The sequence below is a fragment of the Uranotaenia lowii genome, chromosome 1, assembly GCF_029784155.1.
Source record: "Uranotaenia lowii strain MFRU-FL chromosome 1, ASM2978415v1, whole genome shotgun sequence".
Classification (NCBI taxonomy): domain Eukaryota; kingdom Metazoa; phylum Arthropoda; class Insecta; order Diptera; family Culicidae; genus Uranotaenia; species Uranotaenia lowii.
Genome location: NC_073691.1, coordinates 46,215,532 through 46,241,078, shown reverse-complemented (window position 1 = coordinate 46,241,078; position 25,547 = coordinate 46,215,532). Strand labels below are relative to the sequence as shown.

The 25,547-nt window shown below is 40.8% G+C and overlaps 1 protein-coding gene and 2 long non-coding RNA genes across 6 annotated transcripts; all 3 read right to left on the bottom strand.

The window, feature by feature from the left end:
- Positions 1-2,625, bottom strand: LOC129739615 (uncharacterized). Of its 2 annotated transcripts, XR_008735914.1 has the most exons (5): positions 1,311-2,625; positions 1,135-1,244; positions 1,001-1,074; positions 856-923; positions 1-744 (listed from the first exon to the last, which is right to left on the bottom strand). It is a non-coding gene; the product is annotated as an uncharacterized LOC129739615 (long non-coding RNA). The 2 variants fall into 2 exon arrangements; XR_008735912.1 differs by having other exon boundaries at positions 1,135-2,625.
- A 5,188-nt stretch (positions 2,626-7,813) lies between these two features.
- On the bottom strand, positions 7,814-9,434 carry LOC129739625 (uncharacterized). 2 transcript variants are annotated; one of them, XR_008735919.1, is made up of 5 exons: positions 9,124-9,434; positions 8,948-9,057; positions 8,814-8,887; positions 8,669-8,736; positions 7,814-8,557 (listed from the first exon to the last, which is right to left on the bottom strand). It is a non-coding gene; the product is annotated as an uncharacterized LOC129739625 (long non-coding RNA). The 2 variants fall into 2 exon arrangements; XR_008735918.1 differs by having other exon boundaries at positions 8,948-9,434.
- A 5,098-nt stretch (positions 9,435-14,532) lies between these two features.
- On the bottom strand, positions 14,533-24,072 carry LOC129739525 (serine hydroxymethyltransferase). Of its 2 annotated transcripts, none has more exons than XM_055731008.1 (3): positions 23,241-24,072; positions 16,512-16,711; positions 14,533-15,893 (listed from the first exon to the last, which is right to left on the bottom strand). In XM_055731008.1, exons 1-3 carry the CDS (start codon positions 23,616-23,618, stop codon positions 14,690-14,692), a joined length of 1,782 nt encoding a protein of 593 aa, XP_055586983.1. In that variant the 5' UTR covers positions 23,619-24,072; the 3' UTR covers positions 14,533-14,689. The 2 variants fall into 2 exon arrangements, with proteins under 2 accessions (XP_055586983.1, XP_055586990.1); XM_055731015.1 differs by lacking the exon at positions 23,241-24,072 and adding an exon at positions 16,799-16,946.
- Positions 24,073-25,547: the final 1,475 nt, after the last annotated feature.

Below are 25,547 nucleotides of genomic sequence, written 5' to 3'. Positions count from 1 at the left end.
GCGGGTGGGTGATTCAAAATAGGGGTGGTTTTTGTGGGATCTCTTGAGACTCAGGGTCGTATGCAGTGGGATACACAACGGGCTGCTTCCTCTTGAGCTCCAATTAAAACTCAAAGAGGGATGTCCATAAAGCGGGGAACAAATCAATGCTACAAATACGAGTGGTACCTCGCATGTTACCAACCGGTGTCGGACGATACGAAAATAATTGTTTGACAATTGTCAGAGACCAAAATGCAGAACTTTCAGTGGAACATCTCAGAGGGAGGCATGGGACAACGGGAATTTTAACGATCAAGCAAAAAGTGGCTGTAAATCCCACCAAATAAATACTAACACAGGCGGGCTAATTTTACAAATTACAATGCTGTGGTTTATTGATAGCATGGGCCCTAAATATGAGACGTCACTATTTTTTATACTTGCGGTTTTCTTCGATTGATGTAAGTGCAGTTTTGCAACACTTTTCAAGGCTCCGGTCTATGCAGATTATTTGCTCCGCAGGCAGCTTCTTCGGCAGATTCGAACCCGTTTCGGCGTCCCGAAACGAAGTCAAAATGTTGTTGATACCACTCGGGTTGATGCCTCGGTTGTTGCGTGACCTTGAGTGAGGTTAGGTCGTCGGTAGGACGTTGGATTTTTATGTCCTTTCGCTGGCCGTTTTGGTTTTGGCCCCGACAGCAAACCTACGAAGTAGACCGGGAGCTTGAGCTGTGAAATACAAAAGAAAAAGGCCCTCTGGACCTACACAGAGTGATTACAAACCTGTGACGTCATACTTTTTTACCACGTGTTTTGTTACAATTATTATTTTCACAATTTACAATATACATGTATGCTTTTTACAAATTTTACCTTTTTCTATGTAGCTTTGTTTTAATGTGTTTCACAGTTTCTTGTTGTACCGTTTTTAGGATTTTTAGCTGTGTAATATAATAAAGATTGTTTTATAGAACACATGTTTTTTCACATTTTCCAAGTATAACTTTTTTACTGTTACCTTTTACACCTAAAACGGTTTAATGTCTTTTAACTTGTTGCTTGTTATAATTTTTAAGCTTTAGTTGTAGCTGCCTAGTATAGAAAGACTTAATTTTAGTTTTAATTTTAACACAACTACCGCATGTAACGTACTATTTTCGCTAACACCTCTTTTATGCATGTTAGACACTTTTTAATTTTCCGTTTGTATCGACTAATAGATTTTTATTTGTGAACGTCTCGTTTTGTTTAGCTTTTTTAACCTGTAATTTAGTAATTTAATTTAGTTTTCATCACACCACTTTAACAAATTCAACTTTTAAATTTACTCTAAACTCTAACACACGACGCGCACTACTTGGCTCTGGGACGTTCACGAACGGAAAGACCTGCACTTGCTAGGCCAACATGTTAGCAAGTTTTACAAAATTCATCCAACCGTCGCACCAACCATTACGTCATCAACTTTATTGGACGTGTACGACGTTGATTGGTCGATAACACTTCCTCGCAGTAACAAAAAAGTGTTCATCCGACGCCCCTGGGCATCTCTCGGGAGAGAAGTCTCCGCGTGCGGGATTATGGTTGGGAGGTAAAATGGACGGAACCCGTGAGCGACGATTTGTTTTGGCGAGTATCTCACCAGGGATGTAGTTGAATTTAAAAATGGGTCGAAGAAACATTTAATTATTTGAAGTAACGAACGGTTACATTACCTCATCATCCCTTCTCAAAATGAATGAAGTATCATTCATTTTGTAATTGGGGATATGAATGCAACAGTCCTTTGAATCAATTCTCATTTTAATGAAACAAAATGAAAATTTTACTTTCGGTTCGATATAATCACGATCAGTCTACTTCTCAATCAGCATATGATTGGAACAGAATCGTGTAACTCAGTAGGACTCACTTATTGACAGTCACTCATGACATCAGTCGAACAGTGAACAAGATTATAAGAAGAATCAATATTTCAAATGTAAACATTGGAGTAGAAGCTGATGGTTTTTCGAAACAGTTTTTGGTTGATTTTCACGGTAAAAGTCCTCGAAAGCGCTATTTATGGCAGTATTTAGGTAAATTTTGTTGTTAATCTATCTCTCTTTCGTTTTTCAGCTAAACCTGCAGGAGGAAAAATCCGGAAGTGCCTCAACTAGTGACGAATTGACAGGAGCATCTATACAGTTTTTACAATGAAGGGATTTCAAAACTCATCCGAACGACGTCGTAAATTAAGCGATGGATGGATACGTTGCCGAGCCTTTTCCGGTCTTCACATACCAGGGCCTGCAGTGCCAAGGACGGAAGGGAATCAGCCCCGGAAATCGGTTCTGGTAAGTTTTATGTATCGTCGAAGTTAGTCAACAGTTACTTTGTTGTTGTTTTCTTTTTTCTTTTCTTTTCAGGTGCTGGGCTTCAAGTCAGTCGCGGAAAAAACACCAATGGGTTTTCCGGAGGAGTCAGCCAACTCGTACGAGTTTGTACCAACTCTTGCGAGCACCGTACAGGGAAGGTACACCGGACCTAGCTTGGCGTTATACCTGTTGGCGAAAGAGGACTGGCGAAAATTCCGCTTGTAAACCTGCTGGCCGATTTCGTACACTGGAGAAGAAGTTTTTGAACGTAAGTTGTAGTTTTTACTATTTTTCTCGTAGTTTTTTCTTATATTGGTTTTTACTAAGTCGCAAATAAATTGATTGGTTCGTAATTGCTGATCTTGTCGATCCAAATCCGAAATTCCTTTCTCGTCTCTATCGATTCGGTGCTCTTCGCCCGAATTCACGATTTCATGTCCGAAGATTACTTTATACGGTGAAAATCCTGTAGCACTATGCGGAGTGCTGTTTAAAGCATGTTCTACTTGCGGTATGCGTGTATCCCATTGTGTTTGATCAGACCTCACATAGGTCCTGATACAAGCATTAATGGTACGGTTAAGTCTTTCCACCGGATTGGATTGACTATGGTGGCGTGGATTCGTCCAGTGACGTACTTTGTATCTGTCGAGAAATGTTTTAAAATCTTTAGAAAGAAACGTCGAGGCATTGTCAGAAATTAAGTATTCGGGTGCGGAGTATCGCAGAAACCAATTCTCCTCAAGTAACTTGCACACTTGGGAGGTCGCAATTTTCTTTACGGGTAGAAGAAGACAAAACTTAGAAAAAATATCCATTATAACGAATAGGTGGGAGTTCCCTTGTTTGCTCCTGGGGAGGGATTGAATGAAATCGATTGCTACCAATTGAAAAGGCTTTGTTGCAACCCTTTGATTCCCCATTGGAGGGTGTTGAGAGCGATTAGTAGGTTTGGATTCTTTACAAATAGAACATTTAGCAATATAAGACTTTACATGCTGTGCCATTTTGGGCCAGTAGTAAAGTTTCCTGATTCTGGCGAGCGTTTTCTCGCACCCCTGATGTAAAGAATCGTCATGACACTCTGCCAAAATTTGTTCCTGCATGTCGGGAGGGACACAAATTTTCCAGGAGAAATGATAGTCCGTAATGGGTTCTGGGGAGGATATAAATCGTTTCAAAATACCGTTTTCTAGCCTATAATCCTTGTTATTTTCGGGGTTCTTTCTGACTTTAGCAGCCATAGTGAGGTACCAATTAGACAGGCCAGGTGAAGCATTGAGTTCTTCAACAGCACGAGATAGAGCGTCAGGCACCACGTTGTCAGAGCCACGCCGGTGTTTGATCTCCATATCGTACCGTTGAAGTTCAATGCTCCATCTGCACAGTCTCGAAGAGGTCCTCCAACTGCTTCTTAGGATATAAGTAAGAGCAGATGCGTCCGTATAAACGGTAAACTTTGATCCTTCTACATAACACCTGAATTTCTCTATCGATTTAAGAACTGCAAGGGCCTCTTTTTCAGTGGCACAGTATCGTTGTTGAGTAGTTCCCAACTTTTGTGAGAAAAACGCGATAGGTTTTTCGCCATCGTCGTACAGCTGGGTTAACATTCCAGCTATTGCCAAGTCACTAGCATCACAATGAATACAAAATGGTCTGTGAAAGTCAGGGTTCGTTAAAATAGGGGTACTAATTAATAGCTCCTTTATTGTAACGAACGCTCTCTCAGCCAGATCGTTCCATTGGATGAGTTTTGGTTTCCCCTTGAGAAGATCTGTTAGGGGCTGTACAACTGCACTGAAGTTCGCAATGAATCTTCGGTAGTAGTTGCACATCCCTAAAAACCTTCTCACGGCTCGAAGTGACTTGGGCCTTTCGTAGTTAACGATGGATTCGACCCTATCAGGGTTTGGCCGTAATCCATGGTTACTAAGAATGTAACCCAAGTAACTAACTTCGGAAACACAAAACTTAGACTTGGTAATATTGATTGATAAGTTGGCTACGTTTAATCTTGAGGCTACTTCGCGGAGTCGAGTCAGGTGTTCCTCGAATGTGTCGCTTACCACGATGATATCATCGAGGTAAACGAACACAAACGGCTCCAACTCACTGCCGCCAAGTACCCTGTCCATTAAACGAGCCAACGTTGCTGGACTGTTAACTAGACCGTAGGGCATACGTCGGAATTGGAAAAAGCCGCGACCTAATACAGAAAACGCTGTATATTTTTTTGATTTTGGATGAAGGGGGACTTGTAAGAAGGCTTTTGATAAGTCGATTGTCGAGATAAATTCGCAGGGGCCTAATCGGCTCAAGATTCTGTCGGCATGCGGAAGTGGATACGAATCCCTGACTGTTACTTCGTTGAGTTTGCGGGCATCAATGCAGAGTCTTACAGTGCCGTCAGCTTTGTCAACTGGAACCAGTCTTAATGCCCAGTCACTGTAAGATCTCTCAATGATCCCGCAATCCAACATTCGGTTTAGTTCAGCATCAATTTGCGTTTGTCGCTTTGGTGATACCGGAAACGGATTGATTCTTACCGGTGGTTTCTTTTTCGCTTCTTCGGTCAGCTCGATTCGATGACAAATCAATGGGGTGGCGTCAAGTTTGTCGTCAACGGCAATTTTAAATAATTGTTTCACCTCTTCCAATTCTAATAGTTGTTCTCGAGACAACTGTGGTGCTTCCTGTGGACAATCAACTTCTTCAACTAAGGTGGCAAGCAGTGAGGGTACAATCCCAAATGTGTCCCAAAAATCGGAACCAAGCACCAAATTTTGTTTCAGAGAGGGAATGACCAACAAACTCACCATCTTGGTCAAACCGTTGAATGTCACAGGGGCATTCACATAGCCTGAGACTTCTAAACATTGTCCGTTTGCCGTTGCAACATCTAGGGATGTTTTATGGACTTGAAGACGACTGGTTTCGATCACATGTTCGGCACCTGAGCCTAGCACGCTTCTATTTGCGCCACTATCGAGAAGACCAACAATCGGTAAGCCTAATATCGACACTTTGGCAAAAGGGCGACCATCTTTTTTGAAATTTAGGAGCAATTCGTTTACTTCTGTTGGATTTGATTGGACATAATCGGTTGGATTGACCATTTGGTATCCCAATTGGACCAAATCAATGGAATGGGCAGTATTTTCTAAGGGTTTTTCTAGGTTTTGAGAAACTGCTTGCCCTTTCAAGCAGTTTTGCGAAAATTTTTTGAACAAAATGGGCAGTTGTTGGTCTCGAAATTCATGAAACCACATCGATGGCAGAAAACATGTGAAGGCCTGTTACAATTTTTATGGTGATGGCCCTTGAGCCTACAGTTGTAGCAGATACCTTCGGGTAGTGGAGAATATTGGGAAAGTAAAAGTTCCAAACCATCAGGAGTGGCAACTTTCTTCAAGGATGTTTCCTGAGCTGTCTTGTTTGTATCTTTATACCCTCTTTTATGCTTCATTTCTTCATTTCCGGAGTCAATTTTAGAATTACCATAAAAATAGCGAGACTTTTGATATTTTTCTGATTCGATTCGCGTTTTTGGTTTCGTTCCGGTACAAATTTCATTAACTTGGTTACGCATTCGCGGGTTTTCATCGACCGTTTGAAATTTATACCAAAACGTCGCGTCTAACTGTCGACCAAACGTTTTGAGATCGGCAAGATTGTCAATCTTGGACGCGATTGCGTATCCCCGGTAGTCGGATCGCATGTTTCGAAAGATAATTTGAAATTTTCTTTTCTCCGTGAGACGTTTAGTAAAACCGTTGAAAATTTTGATCATTTCAGTAAGATAGTTTTGAAACTTTTCTTTCGGACCCTGCTTTCTCGCAATTGCGCGCATTTCACTCGCGTGATCGTGATCGGGAGAAAGAAACTCGTTCTTAATTTCGCGGACCAATTGCTTCCATGAAGTAAACTCCTCATTTTCAATCCCGGACATGAACCACGTTTTCGCGGGGCCTCGAAAGAGGTTAATAGCTGATCGGAAAAGCTCTTGTCGAGAAACGTTTTCGGAATCCGCGGTAAACTCAACTTCACGCAAGAAACCCATCAAGCCTTGGCCGTTATCCTTGCCGTCGTACCAGAGATTCCAATCGGAAACTGGCCGGCCTCTACGCGAACGGTAAAACTGCTGCGGCGATCTCTCTTCGCGGCGTCGAGGTTGGATAGGTCTAGCGTCAGAATCCGATTCTGAATCCGTATTGTGAAAATCGGAACTATCGAGAAGGGAAGGTAGGTTTTTGGTTTTCGTTCGGAGTGATAATCGGTTTACAAATTGTTCGTTTTCCTCGGAATCCGATATCCGGTTTCGCGACACGTTTCTAACGGTTTTTTGAATTCGCGGTTTATTGCTAACGGATTTTAGAATTCGCGGTGAATCTGGTGATTTTTCGCCCCTAATACTAAAACCGATCGCTCCTTCCTCTTCCGAGCTTTCAATTTCTGTTTCCCGATCCCCTAAACATTCATTTTCAGGATTTTCCGGTTCCGTTTCAGCATTATTCTTTTTCTTGCTGTGTACTTTTCTCTTGGGTTTTGACTTAGCGTTTTGTGCTAGAGTCAACTCTGCTAACGAGCTCGCAATGTTAGCCATCAAAGCTGATTGTGCTTTCTGGAGTGATGCAAACGGTGAAAAAAAAGAAATAATGTTCTCTCTAATTGAAGCTTGAAGCCGGTCGAGATCTTTCAAATCGGCCTCAACTTCCGCTATTTCCAGAACTCTAGTGCATCTCACATAATAATGTGCTAGCCTGGTTCTGAGGGTATCTCGGATACCATCAAAAGGTATTCTACATTCCAACAAATCAATTAAATGTTTAACTTCTCTGTCAATTCGCGCAATCTCTTCGTCAACGCTTTGGTTCGAACGAGTGACATCTATATCCGGATTCGTTTCGTTTCTTTCTGTTTTAAGACGATCTTTGAGACGTCTCATCAAAGCTGCTTTGGAATCCCTTTCAGTGCACTCTACTGCTCGGATAATTAGTTCATACATTATCTCCTCTCTATCTAAATGATGAACCATCATATTTCGGTATAAATTCTCAATTTCTAAATCCATTTCGAAAATCAAATTTGGGTTCGTTTCTGTTAATAATGTAATAATATAATAAATCGGGTAAATATTGAGTTTTCTTAGAATAGAAGAGGGACGTGAAAGCTTCTCTTTGCCTTCTACCTTCTAAACTCTAACTCATAAAAATGTTCTAATATGATAACAATTCAATCAACGAGGTCGTTAATTAATTGTAATAAAGTTTCAGTCAGAAAAACTAGACTCGTGCAACAAATTGTCACCAAAAATATTTTTATAAATCGAATATTCGATCGTTTGGAGAACGTTTTAAAAGTCTAAACAGGAACTGTTTTTATTCCTTCCTCCCGGGGTTTGGGAAGATGTAACCGTCGTGAAAAATTTGATATTTTTTTTGCGGGCGCCAATTGTAACTCGCGGTTGCTCAGCGGGTGGGTGATTCAAAATAGGGGTGGTTTTTGTGGGATCTCTTGAGACTCAGGGTCGTATGCAGTGGGATACACAACGGGCTGCTTCCTCTTGAGCTCCAATTAAAACTCAAAGAGGGATGTCCATAAAGCGGGGAACAAATCAATGCTACAAATACGAGTGGTACCTCGCATGTTACCAACCGGTGTCGGACGATACGAAAATAATTGTTTGACAATTGTCAGAGACCAAAATGCAGAACTTTCAGTGGAACATCTCAGAGGGAGGCATGGGACAACGGGAATTTTAACGATCAAGCAAAAAGTGGCTGTAAATCCCACCAAATAAATACTAACACAGGCGGGCTAATTTTACAAATTACAATGCTGTGGTTTATTGATAGCATGGGCCCTAAATATGAGACGTCACTATTTTTTATACTTGCGGTTTTCTTCGATTGATGTAAGTGCAGTTTTGCAACACTTTTCAAGGCTCCGGTCTATGCAGATTATTTGCTCCGCAGGCAGCTTCTTCGGCAGATTCGAACCCGTTTCGGCGTCCCGAAACGAAGTCAAAATGTTGTTGATACCACTCGGGTTGATGCCTCGGTTGTTGCGTGACCTTGAGTGAGGTTAGGTCGTCGGTAGGACGTTGGATTTTTATGTCCTTTCGCTGGCCGTTTTGGTTTTGGCCCCGACAGCAAACCTACGAAGTAGACCGGGAGCTTGAGCTGTGAAATACAAAAGAAAAAGGCCCTCTGGACCTACACAGAGTGATTACAAACCTGTGACGTCATACTTTTTTACCACGTGTTTTGTTACAATTATTATTTTCACAATTTACAATATACATGTATGCTTTTTACAAATTTTACCTTTTTCTATGTAGCTTTGTTTTAATGTGTTTCACAGTTTCTTGTTGTACCGTTTTTAGGATTTTTAGCTGTGTAATATAATAAAGATTGTTTTATAGAACACATGTTTTTTCACATTTTCCAAGTATAACTTTTTTACTGTTACCTTTTACACCTAAAACGGTTTAATGTCTTTTAACTTGTTGCTTGTTATAATTTTTAAGCTTTAGTTGTAGCTGCCTAGTATAGAAAGACTTAATTTTAGTTTTAATTTTAACACAACTACCGCATGTAACGTACTATTTTCGCTAACACCTCTTTTATGCATGTTAGACACTTTTTAATTTTCCGTTTGTATCGACTAATAGATTTTTATTTGTGAACGTCTCGTTTTGTTTAGCTTTTTTAACCTGTAATTTAGTAATTTAATTTAGTTTTCATCACACCACTTTAACAAATTCAACTTTTAAATTTACTCTAAACTCTAACACACGACGCGCACTACTTGGCTCTGGGACGTTCACGAACGGAAAGACCTGCACTTGCTAGGCCAACATGTTAGCAAGTTTTACAAAATTCATCCAACCGTCGCACCAACCATTACGTCATCAACTTTATTGGACGTGTACGACGTTGATTGGTCGATAACACTTCCTCGCAGTAACAAAAAAGTGTTCATCCGACGCCCCTGGGCATCTCTCGGGAGAGAAGTCTCCGCGTGCGGGATTATGGTTGGGAGGTAAAATGGACGGAACCCGTGAGCGACGATTTGTTTTGGCGAGTATCTCACCAGGGATGTAGTTGAATTTAAAAATGGGTCGAAGAAACATTTAATTATTTGAAGTAACGAACGGTTACAGCGCAGAGACGTTTCTCGAGATAACCCATCCACGAATCGCCGCCAGTACCCACGTTTCTTGCCCCTGATCAGGTTCTTGAACTTGCGTTCCAAGGCCAAGTAACGTTGGAACTTCTCTGGCAATCCGGTTCTGCGAAACTCGACAAACGCCTTGCGCTTTTCATTTCCCGCGCGAGAACATTCACCGTCCCACCACGGAGTAGGAGGTCTCTTCAGGATCATCGAGTTTTCGTTTCGTCTGATCTGTGCCCCGATTGCACATTCCACTATCGTCCCGGAGATGAAACTATACTCTGCCTCCGGAGGCAGTTCGTCCATTAAGTCGATGGCTTCGCTTACACCCGATGCATACTTTTTCCAATCAATATTCTTTGTGAGGTCATAAGGAATATTGATCTCTTCGGGTGGACTACGACCACTGGTGATAGAAATATGGATAGGCAAATGATCGCTTCCCTGAGGGTCTTGGATTACCTTCCACGTACAATCCAAGCTCAGAGAGGAAGAAGCTAAAGAAATATCTAAAATACTATGCTGTGTTTGGGATCCATTAATTCGAGTCACTTCCCCATTGTTTAAGACAGTCATGTTGAAGTCGTCGCACAGCTCATAAATAATGTTAGCACGATCATCATCACGTGAGCTACCCCAGCCCACGCCATGGGAGTTGAAATCTCCCAGAACTAACCGGGGTTCTGGGAGAAGTGAAAGAATATTCGCCAATTGGTTCCGGCTCACGCTTGAATTTGGCGGAATATATACCGAGGCTAGGCAAAGGTCTTGGCCTTTAATTCTAGCTTGGCAACTGACGACTTCAATACCTGGAGATGGTTGTAAGGGAATACGATAGAAAGAGTGACATTTCTTGATCCCCAAAAGAACGCCACCCCCTCTTTGCCCATCTCGATCCAGGCGAATTATGTTGTGGCTGTGGAAGAGAAAATCTACATTTGGAGAGAGCCAAGTTTCGCATAAGGCGAACACATCACAATTCAAATTGTGTACCAATATTTTAAATGGGTCTAATTTTGGTAAAATACTTCTGCAGTTCCATTGCAATACCGAAACAATTGCTCTCCCCTAGACTGCCCCAAATGACCCGACTTTTGAAAAAGTTATACGCTGCAGGCTAAAATTGATCCTTGGCCTAGTACAAGATCTCATGCCAAATTTGGGCCAGATCGGATTACGTTTAAGGGTCGCTCAACGAGCCTGAAGTTTGTATGGGATTTTGAGACATTTTGTTCGGGAGAAACATGAAAAACCAGTTTTTCATCAATAACTTTGGTTTCCGTCGGCCGATTTCTTTCAAAAACGGGTTTTCTTAAACCCTAAATTATGAAAAATATTTCATCCGAAGACTGCATTTCGATAAAAGTTAAGATAAAAAAGTTATAAGGCTTCAAAAATGGGCTAACTTTTTTAACGGTGGTATTCAGCACTGTTAATGAGGCGTCAATATGTTCGACCGTCTCGACTCATTAACAGTGATGAATACCATCCTTAAAAAAATTAACCCATTTTTGAAGCCTTATAACTTTCTTATCTTAACTCTTTTTGAAATGCAGTCTTCGGATGAAATATTTTTCATAATCTAGGCTTTAAGAAAACCCGTTTTTGAAAGAAATCAGCCGACGGAAACCAAAGTTATTGATGAAAAACTGGTTTTTTCATGTTTCTCCCGAACAAAATGTCTCAAAATCCCATACAAACTTCAGGCTCGTTGAGCGACCCCTTCCCGTGATCCGATCTGGCCCAAATTTGGCATGAGATCTTGTACTAGGCCAAGGATCAATTTTAACCTGCAGCGCATAACATTTCACAGGTTTTGAATTTCCCATACAAATTTGGGGCAGTCTACTCTCCCCTCATTGGATGAATTATCCATCGAAAGAAATTGCTTCTGCGATGAGGGTCATAGTGAGAGCTTTCTTTTTCAAGAATTCTCTCAAAAGGGGTACAAACATATTTATCATAGTCCTCCATCCTGCTGGTACACTGAAAAAGTCCAGGATGAAAGCAACAATTTCCGAGAATTTCATCTTACCATCAGCCGAAAAGCTGGGAAAACCATTTGACGATGGGTCAGATGCAGTTTCTCTGGGAATTGTTGCATTCCTGTTAGCTACTGATGGGCCTGGATTCTTAAGGATAGCCTGGGGTTTTGACTTTCCAGAAAGTGGAGGAAAGTCCTTCGGGGACGGATTAAAACCCGGAGGACTTTGAATAGGAGGGGTAGAATTACTATTTCCACTTTGAGGATTTCTGTTAATTTTAACTTTGCTGGCAGCTAATCTGGTTTGTGTCTTAGTGATGCGTTTCCTTTTTGGAGCCTGTGAAACATTATTTTTTGAAAATGGCCCAGTTGATGTTCCTTCACATGGGTCCTCCCCTTCGGACTCATAATCACTTAGAAGGTCAAACTGGTTCTCTGAGACGATTGGCAAAGACTTCAGAACCATGTCTCTATAGGACATTTTTACTCGATTTTTTAAAGAAGTTTTGATTTTTTCCCGGCGCGATATGTACTTAGGGCACGCCGAGAGAGCATGAGATGCTTCCCCAGTGCAATACAAACACCTGTTTGCTGCTGGTGTTGTACACGAATCTTCCTCATGCTTCTCCCCGCACTTAGAGCAGCGTGCCTGATTGCAGCAGTAGGCGGCCGTATGATCCAACTGCTTGCAATTCTGGCAGAACATGACCGAAGGCACATAAAGTCTCACAGGTAGACGAACCTTCCCGATCGCAACGTAATCAGGAAGTGCAGTGCCGGAAAAGGTAACCCGAAAAGAGTTCGACAGGGAAAACTTTCGTTTTTCCCCCTCGCCAGATGCTGATTTTAATTGTCGCGCGTCCAACACCTTGACCGTTGGAAGAGCAGGATCCTTGAATCGGCCAACCCCTGATTCCATTAGGTCATCGACGGTCAAACCCTCTTCGGTTACCACTCCGTCGATTTCCACGTCACGAGCGGGAACGTAAACGCGGTACTCGATCGTAAATCTCTCGTCACAAGCAATGGCGTTTGCTTCCTTCAAGCTACCAACAACAACGCGCATTTTGTTCCGACTCATCGGCTGGTAGCTGACTACGGAAGGGTACGATCGGTCGAGGTCTCGGGAAATCGAGATTATATTTAAAGGTTTCGATTTGGACCGGAAGTACACTACCCACGGTCCCGTCGATTCATTCTGGTAAACCCGACGACGAGGGGGAGGTTCCGGCAATGTTGCAACATTTTCAGGGGAGGATTTATCTTGATATGTAGCAGAGGAGGGAGTGCCGAATATAAAGAGTTTTTCAATAGGATGAGAAACGGGGGAAGGTGAATCTTCCGTGTCCGAAACATACATGGGGGGTTGGGGGAATAACTTTCAATTCTTAATTCCTTTGAAACAATTTTTTCCCGAAATGGGGGATGTTTATCGTCCTCGCCGTCGTCATCCGTTATGCGGTTGCGTTCCGACATAACGGGTTTGGGTAGAGAGCGAAACCAGATCTAATTAATATGACACAAAATTATTAATTATGATTAAATTAAAATTATAATAATGGTGAATAAGCAATAGAATATACCAAACCAATTAAAATAAGCAATAGAATAACCCAACGAAAAGGAAAGAAGAGGTAAAAACAAAAAAGAAAACAAAACAATTTATTGGAAAAAAAATACTTATTTGGCACACCGTGCCTTCTGCCACACCAAAACGTGTTTCTTTGTTCGGCTTTGTTTGCGGGCGACTATACCAATCAGCAAAACCGACTTGCCTGAGCCGGTGAGGAAGATGGCGACTACGACACACGAGATTGAAAAACCAACTCTCGATTATCCCATCCACTATCCGTTAACGGGACGCAAAACCGAATTTATCGGATCACTGATGGGTTGCACATCCGAAAGCACCAGGCAAAAGAAATACTGCGCACCTTCACTATAAGAATTTCTCAACTTTTCGCGATGCACTCACGTTAGCAAAATGACACACGACCGTCTGTGGCGAGAGTAGCGAAACGAATCCGCTCCACTTGGTCTAACTGTTGGAACCTTTGACTTATGAAGTTCTTGATTAACTCATTCTCAACCCAACCAGTCTATTATATCATTGTTGGTAAGGCGCAGTGAGCGGGAGCGCTTACTCCCAGGCAAGTATCGAGATTTTCGTATGGGATTAGGTATTTTTCCTAAAAAGGTTTCCCCCTCCTCTCAGGATACTTTGACTGATCCCCAAACGATGAACGAAGCCCTGACGAGCGTTAACGGTTTGCAGTGGAAGGAGACCATGAAAGCAAAATATCAGTCGCTGATTAAAAATGGTACTTGAGAGCTGGCTGACTTGCCCAGCGGGAGTAAGGTCTTGAAGTGCAAATGGGTCTATCGAGTGAAGACGAATTCTGATGGGTCATCCGATGGGTGATCAAAGGTTTTTCAAAAGTCGAGGGTGTCGATTACACGGAAACTTATTCCCCAGTTGTTCGATACGCTAGCGTTCGTTACCTGATGGCTGCTGCTGTTCGCTTGGACCTGAAAATACATCAAATGGATGCAGTAACAGCCTTCCTACAAGGTGACCTTGACGGGGAAGAGATCTACATGGAGCAACCCGAAGGTTTTGTAGATCAGGCTCATCCGAATCAATCGTGTCGACTAAAGGAGGCATTATAAGGCTTGAAGCAGGCAAGTCGTGTATGGAACCAGAAGCAGGATGGGCAACTGCGAAAAACTGATCTGAAGCGATCCAGATACGACACTTGCGTCTACTTCAAAATAGAAAATAAATCGATTTTGATTGTAGCCGTGTATGTGGACGACTTGTTAACATTTTTGTACAAACATTAGGTCAAGAACTCTTCTATTAACGAAGATTATAAGGTAGCAATCTGGAAGGCCTTTATAGAGTTTTTTTTTATTTGGTTGCATTTTAACTTCTTCAAGTCATTCATCCCTTTTTAAGAGCGTTTCGCAGGAAGTGTGATAAAATAAGAATTAAAATGATACAAACTACCACAAGCTTGAGAAAACTCGTTTAAATTTGCAAGTTTTGCTATTTTTGAAAACTTGCTGTTGGATTTATTCGATTATTCAAACAGTGTTAATCAGATTGTACAGTTTTTTAAACTGTCAAATTTGTACCATAGGTAATAGCCTAAACATCTAGAGTAGTTCCATTCTAGATGGTCCCCTAAAATTCGTCATAGCCTGGCATCGGGAACTTTTCACTGTAGGCCTCGACTTCCTTTTTCAACGCCTGAACCTTAGCACTGAGAACCGGATCCTCATGGGCCACCCGCTTGAAGTCGACCAGCTTTGGACCCGAAACGGCGGAAATTTCCTTGGACAACTTAAGACCTTTGTCGATGAAATCTACTACCACTTCCATATCGGCCTCAACCAAACCACGGGTAGTCAAAGCCGGAGTGCCCAACCGAATGCCCGACGGGTTCAGGGCGCTCTTGTCTCCCGGAACGGTATTTTTGTTGCAGGCAATCGAGATTTCTTCCAGGATGTATTCGGCCCGGGCACCGGTGATGGCATCCGGTCGCAGATCTACCAGCACCAAGTGGACGTCGGTGCCACCGGTCGAGATGGCGTATCCCCGCTTGATCAAACCCTCGCACAAGGCCCGGGCATTACGAAGGATCTGTTCCTGATACTCTTTGAATTCGGCGGTTTGTGCCTGGAGCATACAGGTTGCGATACCGGCAATAGCGTGGTTGTGTGGTCCTCCCTGCAGTCCTGGGAACACGGCCGCATTGATGCGCGATTCCAGATCATACATCACCTTATCGCCGTTGGCTTTGACGCTGCGGACGCCCTTGCGGAAAAAGATAACACCGGCACGTGGTCCACGCAACGATTTGTGAGTGGTTGTGCTGACTACATCGGCATACTCGAACGGCGAAGGAATGACTCCGGCAGCTACCAGACCCGAAATGTGAGCCATATCCGCAAACAAGTAGGCCCCATTGGCATCACAAATCTGACGGAAGCGCTTGTAATCGAGACAGCGCGAGTAGCACGAAATACCGGCAATAATGATCTTGGGCTTGAAGTTACGCGCGGCTTCCTCCATCTTATCGTAGTCGATCAAGCCCGTCTTCGGGTCCACCTTGTATGGCATGCTCTCGAAGAAAATTGATGTGGCCGAGATTTTCTTGGTGGCCGTCATGAAGCCATGGGTCAGGTGACCACCGTCCGGCAAATCCAGCCCCATAATACGGCCATGTGGCTCGATCAACCCGGTGTAGACGGCAAGGTTAGCCGGCGAACCGGAGTACGGCTGCACGTTGCATCCCCACTGTTCCGGATCCAAACGGTACGCCTGCAGAGCTCGCTTCTGGGCCAGGATCTCGATCTCGTCGATGTACTCGTTGCCACCGTAGTATCTGTGTTGGAAACGGGAATATAAATGGTGCCATTAGATCGGTTGCCAACTACCGGTTGATAAGCGCTCTAAGCGGTAATCGGTACTAAGGGCTTGTGTGTGCTAAACAGATAACAGATATTTACAAAACAAACTTGACCGGGGGCTTTCTCGATCGAGTGATGATGTTATTGATCACATTTGTTTGATGCGGTTTAATTTAACTTAATTTTGGGTTCTATTAAAAAGGGAACCTTATACTCCAGATTAAAAAAAATTAGTTCTGAAAGAAATTTGCTTCAAAATTTAAATTCAGGTGCACCGTTTAAATATTACTCTAAATTATGTTTCGCAAGAGTTGATCACTCTCTAAGGTGACGGAATTTGAAAAAAAAAATCCCAATTTACTTTTTGTAAGAATAGTAACACAGAGCAATTTGGTACTAAACTTTTTTTTTTACTTTGGAGTATGAGGTCAACTTTATCGTCGCCATAAAAAAGTGAACGTGATACTCCAAATAGAAAAATTCGTAAACAAAACGTTTTTTTTTTATCAAAACAAGAATTGAATACCGGCCGAAGGCCGTCAAATTTTTTTTTCTTTTTTCTGATAAAAAAAACGTCAGGTTTTTTAACTCACCTCTGCCCCGGCAGCCCCTCCGAGTATTTGTTGTGCAGGCAGGAGCTCAAACACTGCAGCACCGAGAGCGAGGTAAAGTTTTCGCTGGCAATCATCTCCAGGCCCCGGGTTTGCCGCTTCTTCTCGCTCCTTATCAGCCCCATCAGCTCCGGGTCCGTCTCCCAGAGGTTTTCGTGCAACAACTTCGCATTACCGGACATCTAGGCAACAAGCAAAAAATTTGATTACAAATTGGATAATTTTCAAAAATTTACTAATTTACTATAAAGTTACTACTTTAGGCTTACTTTGGCTCGACCATTAACAGGCATTTTTCTTATGTGTAGTTAAGTGATCTTTACTTCAGAAAAAAATAGAGGATTAGAAAACTTTTCTAGGAACCTTTCACTAGAATGGTTCGTTACTGAATGCATTCGAGTGACTTGGTGATTCCTCTCTAATAGTACCTATGTGAAGTTACGACCATTGCACTGATAATGTTCAACAAGGCAACACAGTCCTCTAGCTGATATGAACCTTTCCCCATTTCTATACCTACTTATTTTGTTTTTCGTTGATGTTCACTTTCTTCGGTTCATGTTTTCTGTTCTAGTAGTAAAAATAAATACGACCAAATGTGTGTAGTAACTAGAATGGTTACATTTATCAAATCAAGGGCACTCCGTCGGTGATGTTTTGGTAAACATTTCTAATCATTGACCTCCTGCCGATCGACACTGTCGCGGACACAGTAGAATCAAGCAGTGGAGAGCCGAGCAGGATTGCTGACGTATTTTGTTGTTATGCGCACTCCAATTGATAGGGAAAATATTTTTCGAGATCGCTCTCGTTCTTCGTTGAGTCAGAGCTCGAGGATATTTTGGATGTTGGAGTATTTGTGGAATACGATTGTTCTTTTTATTTTAGAGAATGACGCTTTACACTTTACTACAACTTTCCTCTTACATGCTAGAGACTTCGTTCCCTCTAAGCTGTCCTTTCAATTCCTTTTAAGCTGATTTTTTTTGTCTTTATTTCAAAGTAATCTCTCAACCCGCTTGAGTTTTTGTTCTCAACTCTTTCTGGTGATATTTTTTGTTAATTCCAAGCTGTTCTCTCAACTAAACTCGCTTCAACGTTGTTTTTCCTCAACTCGCTCGAGTTTCCATTTCACCAAGCTGTCCTCTCAATTCGATTTGACGTGTATTTTTGTTCATTTATTCCAACTTGAGCTCTCAAACCAATTGAGTTTTCTTTTTCCCCTAGCTGTCCTCCCAATTCGCCTTAAGGAGATTTTTGAAACTTATTTCAAGCTGTTCTCTCAATCCACTTTGCCACCAAGCTGTTCTCTCAACTCGTATCAAGGTATTTTTTTAACATTTATATCAAGCTGTCTTCTTAATCCGTTTGATACCCAAGTTGATCTCTCAACTCGTCTTAAGGTGATTTTTTAAACTCATTTAAAGTTGTTCTCTCAATTCACTTGATCACCGAGCTGTTCTCTCAACTTGCATCAAGGTATTTTTTTTAACATTTATATCAAGCTGTCTTCCTCATCCGTTTGATATCCAAGCTGATCTCTCAATTTGTTTTACATTCATATCAAGCTGTCTTCCCGATCAACTTGATCGCCAAGCTGTCCTCGGGTTGAGATTTATGGTTATACATTTATTTCAAGTTGTTCACTCAACCCTATGTGGATTATTTAAAAATAGGGACAAGATCACCCTTGCACGAGTGTGAGAATCAGTTATTTCAATGTTTTGATTGCTACGTCACAAACGTTCATAAGCGTCTCGACGTTGAAGTCGCCATTCAGCGACGACATGAAGCGTTTCATGTTATTAGAAATATCACAATCAAAGCACCCTTTTATTTGCGCTTTTTCTTCCTTACGCCTAGTACGACGACGCTATGAGTTCTAAATAATAAACAACTTTATTTGCGTCCCAAACATTCCTCCTAATAAGTTTCTATGGCTACATTTGAACGCCTAATACTTGACTCTGTGATGGCGTTACGTCACTATCGTTCATAAACAACTGTATGAATACAACGAAATAATACTAAAGTTTTTGGTTGTCCCCACCTATAGATAAACCACATAGCACGCAACCCACCTGATCATCAATCTGTTCTCTCAACTCGCTTTGAGGTGTTTTTTATACATTTAATTCAACCTGTCCTCACAACTCGCCTTCTGGTGATTTTTTTATTCAAATTAATCCACACAACAGCTGCCTTTCAGAAATTGCCAAAAATTGTGTAATTCGTTTTTTTTTCAAAATGCGTATGAAACTTTTACTAGAAAAAGACAACTAACTCTCTTTTTGTTTTGTCGTTAACTAATGAACAATCCACTTTAGTTGGTGTTAAATTCTTATAAAGGTAAACTTTTTTTTTATCCCGGAATGAAAATTGTTTGATCACTTGTAAATGGTTCAAGGATCAGGATCAAGTTCAAAAAAATTAAAACAACTGATCATAAAATTGTTCAGCATCAATCGAGTTAACTGATTTTTAACGAAAATAATAAATAAAATTTTTAAGGTTGCTGCTACGAAAAAAATGTTTTGGATTCGGCCACTGGAAAAAGACCGAATTGGCTTAGGAAGCGCAAATTTTTTAAGCTGTGCTGCTGATTGTTATGATTTGGCCTTCCGGTGCATAAAGACGGAATGGCTTTTGAAGCGCAGATTTTCAAGCAGCTTCTGCTGATTGTTTACTTTGATTTAGCCTACCGGTGGAAAACAACAAATTTGGCTTAAGAAGCGCAGATTTATTAGGCTTCTTCTCCTGATTATTTGCTTTAATTTTGCTTTCTGGTGAAAAAAGACGAAATTGGCTACTTTTGCTGATTGTTTGCTTTGTTTTGACCTTCCGGTGGTAAAAATACGGAATAAGTTTAGGAAGCACAGATTTTTAAGGCTGCTGCTGCTGATTGTGTGTGTTGATTTGGCCTTACAGTGGAAACATGCGGAATTGCTTTAGCAGTGCAGATTTTAAGGCTTCTTCTGCTGATTTTTTGCTTTCATTTGGCCTTCCGGTGGAAAAAGACGAAATGGCTATGGAAGCGTAGATTTTTAAGATTGTCGTTGCTGTTTGTTTGTTTTGGTTTGGCTTTCCGGTAAAAAAGACGAAATTGACTTAGAAAGTGTTAATTTTAAGGCTTCTTCTGCTGATTGTTTGCTTTGATTTTGCTTTCCGGTGAAAAAGACGAAATTGGCTTAGAAAGTGCAGATTTTTAAGGTTACTTTTGCTAATTGTTTGCTTTGATTTAGCCTTCCGGTGGAAAAATGACGGAATTAGCTTAGGAAGTGCAAATTTTTAGGCTGCTGCTGCTAATTGTGTGTATTGATTTGGCCTCCGGTAGAAAGACAGATTGGCACAGGGAGCACAAATTTTTAAGGCTGCTGCTACGAAAAATTTGTTTCTAATTCGGCCACTGAAAAGACGGAATTGGCTTAGGAAGTGCAGATTTTTAAAACTGCTACTACTGATTGTTCGTTATGATTTTGCTTCCCGGTGGAAAAAGACGGAATGGCTTTAGAAGCGCAGATTTTCAAGACAGTTGCTCCTGTTTGGTTTGGCTTTCCCGTGGACTTTCAGGCAGCTTCTGCTGATTGTTTTCTTTGATTTGACCTACCAGTGAAAAAAACGGCTTAACGGGATTGGCTTAAGAAGCGCAGAATTTGTAAGGCTTCTTCTGCTGATTGTTTGCTTTGATTTTGATTTCCGGTGAAAAAGACGAAATTGGGTCAGAAAGTGCAGATTTTAAGGCTACTTTTGCTGATTGTTTGCTTTGATTTAGCCTTCCGGTAGAAAAATGACGGAATTAGCTTAGGAAGTGCGATTTTTAAGGCTGCTGCTGCTGATTGCTCGTTATGATTATTCTTCCCGGTGGAAAAAGACTTCTGGCTTCGGAAGCGCAGATTTTTAAGACTGTCGCTGCTGTTTGTTTGTTTTGGTTTGGCTTTGCGGTGAAAAAGAATGGATTTGGAAGCACAAATTTTCAGGCAGCTTCTGCTGATTGTTTGCTTTGACTTGGCCTTCCGGTGGAAAAAAAGGAGTTGTCTTAGAAATTGCAGATTTATAAGGCTGTATTGGCTATACACAGTAAACGAAAATTACCGAGTTCGGTAATTTTTTTACCGAAATTCTAACATGTGTAAATCGTTGAACTGTTCTGTAATTTTTTCGGTAAAAATAAACGAGCATCGGGAAAAGAAGAATCGATTTACCAATGTTCGTTTATTTTTTACCGAAAAATTACCGAACAGTTTAACGATTTACACATGTTAGGATTTTGGTAAAAAAATTACCGAACTCGGTAATTTTCGTTTACTGTGTAGTGGGTATTGGCTTAGGAAGTGCAAATTTTTAAGGCTGCTGCTGCTGATTGTTATGATTTAGCCAACCCCCTGGCAACTTGACAGTTCTGGCGAGTTTCGTGTGCCTGATTCAAAATCGCAGATGTCGCAGGTGTACCGCTTGTTTACGTACTTTTCGAGCCATGCGTATGGAAAGGGCACATCATCAAATGTAGTACGAATCAGGCAAATTCATAACTTTCGAATGAATGGAAAAAAGATTCTACCGAAATTATTATACACATTCAATAATCTACCTATTTATTTATTGTACAGGAACAGTTTTTCCATAAAACAGGAAATGTTCTGCTACAATGTGAATGTTTTGCCATTCTAAAATTTTCATATGTATCGCAGTTTATGAAAATCACTTGATGATTGTTGTGGTATTGTTTGTTTTACATTTATTGTGTACGATTGTTCACAATAGTTTCGGTGGAAGGGACGCTTGTTCAAAAAAACTGCCGTATATCAGTGGTTTATTTTGATCAGTCCAGAAGTTTTAGACCTAATAAATGGCACACAGATTTACGTCTGTGAGTCGTTTGCATCGACTTAATTATTGAAAACAGATCGTTTTTACACATAACTGAGCTAAAAATTTTGAATTCGAAAATTTTTTCTATTAGTTGAATCAATTGAAAGAGAATATATTGCAATATGCGTCCTTCCGACATGTTAAGTCGCTTGATTTTCGATTTGACAGAACCAGAGAACCAGAAAAAAACTGGCACACGCGATTTGTATGGGAAACGTCAAGTTGCCAGGGGGTTGGATTTAGCCTTCTGGTGGAAAAAGACAGAATTGGCTTTAGAAGCTCAGATTTTTAAGGCTGCTGCTGCTAATTGTTTACTTTGATTTGGCCTTTCCAGTGGAAAAACACTGAATTGGCTTAGGAAGTGAAGATTTTTGAGGCTGCGGCTGTTGATTTTTTATTTTACTTTGGATTTTTAAGGCTACTGTTGCTGATTGTTTGTTTTGAATTTACCTTCTGGTTGAGAAGGCTGTTTCTAAGAATACTATCGAAGACAGAGTGACAAGAAAAACACAGTTTGAGAAAGCTGTTACTAAGAATGTTTTCCGATTGTTCCGGCTCTGGTTAACAAAATCAGAGTGACAGGAAAAGCACACTTTGAGAAGGCTTTTGAGAAGAATATTTTCGCATTGAATGAAGAATATGCAGAAAATTAATAAAATTTTCAGATTTGAAAAACTTCTGCTGGGAATGGAATGTAGAATTGAGATGAGGGATATTTGGAATATTAAATTTTGTATTTTTGAAGAAAAAAAAATTGTAAATAAAAGATTCTATTGAGAATAGAGTTGAGAAGGACTTTAGAGATTAGATGAAGGATAAAGATGTAGAATATGGAATTAAAATTTTGTTAAAAAAAAGTCGATGCGTAAAAAGTTTTAATTGAGAATAAAGGTGGGAAGGAATGTAGAGATGAGATGAAGGATATGCATAAAATAAATCAATTTAATCAAAAGTAAAATAAAATAAGAGTTGAAAATAAATAAAATAAATTTCTATGGCAACGTTTGTTATTTCGGCATCACTAGGCAAAACATACGAAACAAATTCATTCATTGATCTATTCTTTTGAGTGACAGACGTGTCTGAGTGAATCTCTGAATTGAGATTCATAAAAATCGTAAAATCACGACAAAGGGGACATATAATTTCAGCATGAAATAAACTTTTTCAACGAAAAATCTTTCACAGGCATTAACATTTTTTCTTACTATCTGTAAACAAGGCAACGTACAACGAAAACAATATTATGAATTTCTTACTATCGCAGAAGGTGTTCGCTTTTAGTCGTTTTGATTTTGTAATCATAAGAAGAAACAAAATCACAGCAAGCATTTGTCTGTCCGTAGCAAACGAACTCGAAATTTGATAGCGTTATTTATTTTCGCGAGCTCATCCGATCGCCAGTCGTTCAATTAGCCAGAGCGCAAGAACAATCAAATCGTATCATCGCAACTTCGCTATGGTGATACGCAAGCTTCGGCGATAGAACACATGGATGATTGCCATTTGCGAATTGCTCTTAGAGATTGAAACATTAAGTTGGTTACCCACCCTGAAATGCCCTAAAATAGTTCTTTTTTATAAATTAAATTCCATGTGCAATGTAATTAAAAAAAGTATAAAATTTCAAACCAAAAATTTTGGTGAAACTTGAGGCTTTATTTTAAATCACGAGTCGGTGGGGGTGAAGTGACTACATTTGACGGTAGTGCTCCCACAGTAGAGCGCATGGTTTTACAAAGTAGGCACTTTCTCCCTTATCAGCGAATTGAGTAAAAATATTAGCAACTAAACCCAACCAGTTCCATCCCATTAAAATACACGTGTAAACCCCGTACATACCTTGGCCGTTTTCGGTAGACTGGCACGGTAGAGTGTTCCTGATGCTGAGGCTGATGAATGAACTGACCGCACCAAACTTGGGCAGAATCCCTTGAATGATGATGTTGATGAGCCACAGCCACTGGATGAGGATGATGAAATAGCGCGATTTTCACTGTGCCGGCGACTACCGCATGCAATTTGCGAATGCTTCCAGTCCTTGGCCTTACTACTGTTGTTGGTATTTGTGCTGCTGAAAGCGCGACGCCGTTTATCCAACACAAAGCAGGCTACAGAAGATGCCGACAGTCCGGACGAGACGCCATTAGAGCAAGCGAGAGACGCAACTCCAGACGACGACGACCACGATACTCGACCCAGTAGCAAAAGTGCAGACATTTCTCACACAACTCAACAAAACGCGGTCTCCTCACCGAATAAAAATATGAAGCCGCGCGCGAATGTGTTAATGATAACCGATTACGAAGGCACACAGCAGCAGATGAGCTATCGCGATGTTTTGTTTTGACTACAGCCCGGGCAGCTTTCGCTTTTTCTCCTTATCGAGATTCCAGAATTTTGCACGGCGGAAGCAACACTACACAACCTTAGCCAGCAGACACGACCGTTCCGATGGCCAATTTGGACGCGAAAGGTTAGCCAGGCGAAATTGAATCCTGAGCTGCCTCTGCTCTACCGCATGGATGGTCGAGGATTTTGTTTTCTTGGCCTTATCAGCTGATGAGCAGGTCTTTTATTGGCGAATGATAACCTCGCTCATCCCCGAAACAGGTTCGAATGCTGACCCCAAGGGAGGCTTCCAGATATGGGACTTCGGGCGACGTCGTGAGTCGTTCCTACTGGTGAACGTGAATCTACAAATTATAAATTTAGAGTAAGACATCTCACTGAATATGTTATTAGAGGCAACAACAACAGAATTTACAACTCACTCATTAACTTATGAACACTACCTATCGACTTTGGTTACCTATACCTAAAAAGTTAGCTTACATTGTTTAACTATTTTAAGTTCAATATTTCGTTTCCTTTTGTGTTCTGGTACGACTGTTTACATTTTGTTTTTACCCGATTTGATGTTTAACCGGCCTTGTGTTTGTTTGTGTCAAGCCAAACTTGAAGCAAGGGCACGTTCGTAAGTAAACTTGAACTCTTGAACTTCAAGTTAAATTCACTTTCATTTCTCTATCAGGTTAGGTAACAATCAAGGATATTTCGACCTGTTTTTCAGATTCGCTGTGCGAAGAATATAATCCACGTAATGAAAATACAAACCACTTGCGTGATGGACCCATCGTATTGTTATGCCAGATCTGTTTACGTGGTGAATGTTAGACCGCCTCAGATTTGAACTTTCGAGGCATCCAACGATTTTGAATTATTATTTTTAAACTGATATATGGCGATTTTTTTTTATTATCTCATCAAAATTTCAAATTTGGTTAATTTTGCGACTTTAAAACACGTGATTTTGCAGATTTTTACTTTCCTAGAATTCTACATTAAAAGTTGTACATAAGCTTCAAAAGTGTTCAAAGCTACCGTCAACATCACCAAATCTTCAGCGAAAAAAAAAACAATTTTGTAGCCCATTTTATGTTGCAACTTTCATCTGGAGATTAAAAATAGTTTTTTTTAATACATTTTGTATGAAAATCTTATAAAATCACAATGCTATTTTATGATTTCCGTTAAAAATGACAAAATTATGTGTATTTGAAATTTGGTTGAATATTTTCAAGAAAATATATTTTTCAAAATCTGTAGATACATGAAGTCATTTTAAATTTGAATTTCGGGAAGAATCTGGAGACCCCCGGCGCAAACCCGTCAGATAAAGTACACGGGCTTTTTTCCCAGGATTTTTACTCTTTTGAATAATTCGTCGTTTCGAAGGTAAAGGGTGATACGGTCAAAATTTGGTCAATATCACCTTGACGTATTTCTTTCAATTTTACATTTAAAAAACCTGAACACCCCGCATTTTGAAGGTGTGTGTGTGTGTGTAGAATGTTGCTCCTATTCTGATTTTGGAATTCACTCTTCAGTTGTCAAAATGCCGTCCAAGGAAGAAGAGCAGCGTATCAAAATTTTGCTCGCGCATCGCGAAAATCCGAGCTACTTGCACGCAAAGCTGGCAAAATCGCTAAAAGTTGCCAAATCAACCGTTACAAATGTAATTAAAGTGTTTGGAGAACGTTTGTCGAAAGCCAGGAAGTCTGGATCGGGGGTAAATCGAAAACCAGAAGCCGCTGAGACGACAAAGAGAGTTGCCGGTAGTTTCAAGTGAAACCCTAACTTCTCTCT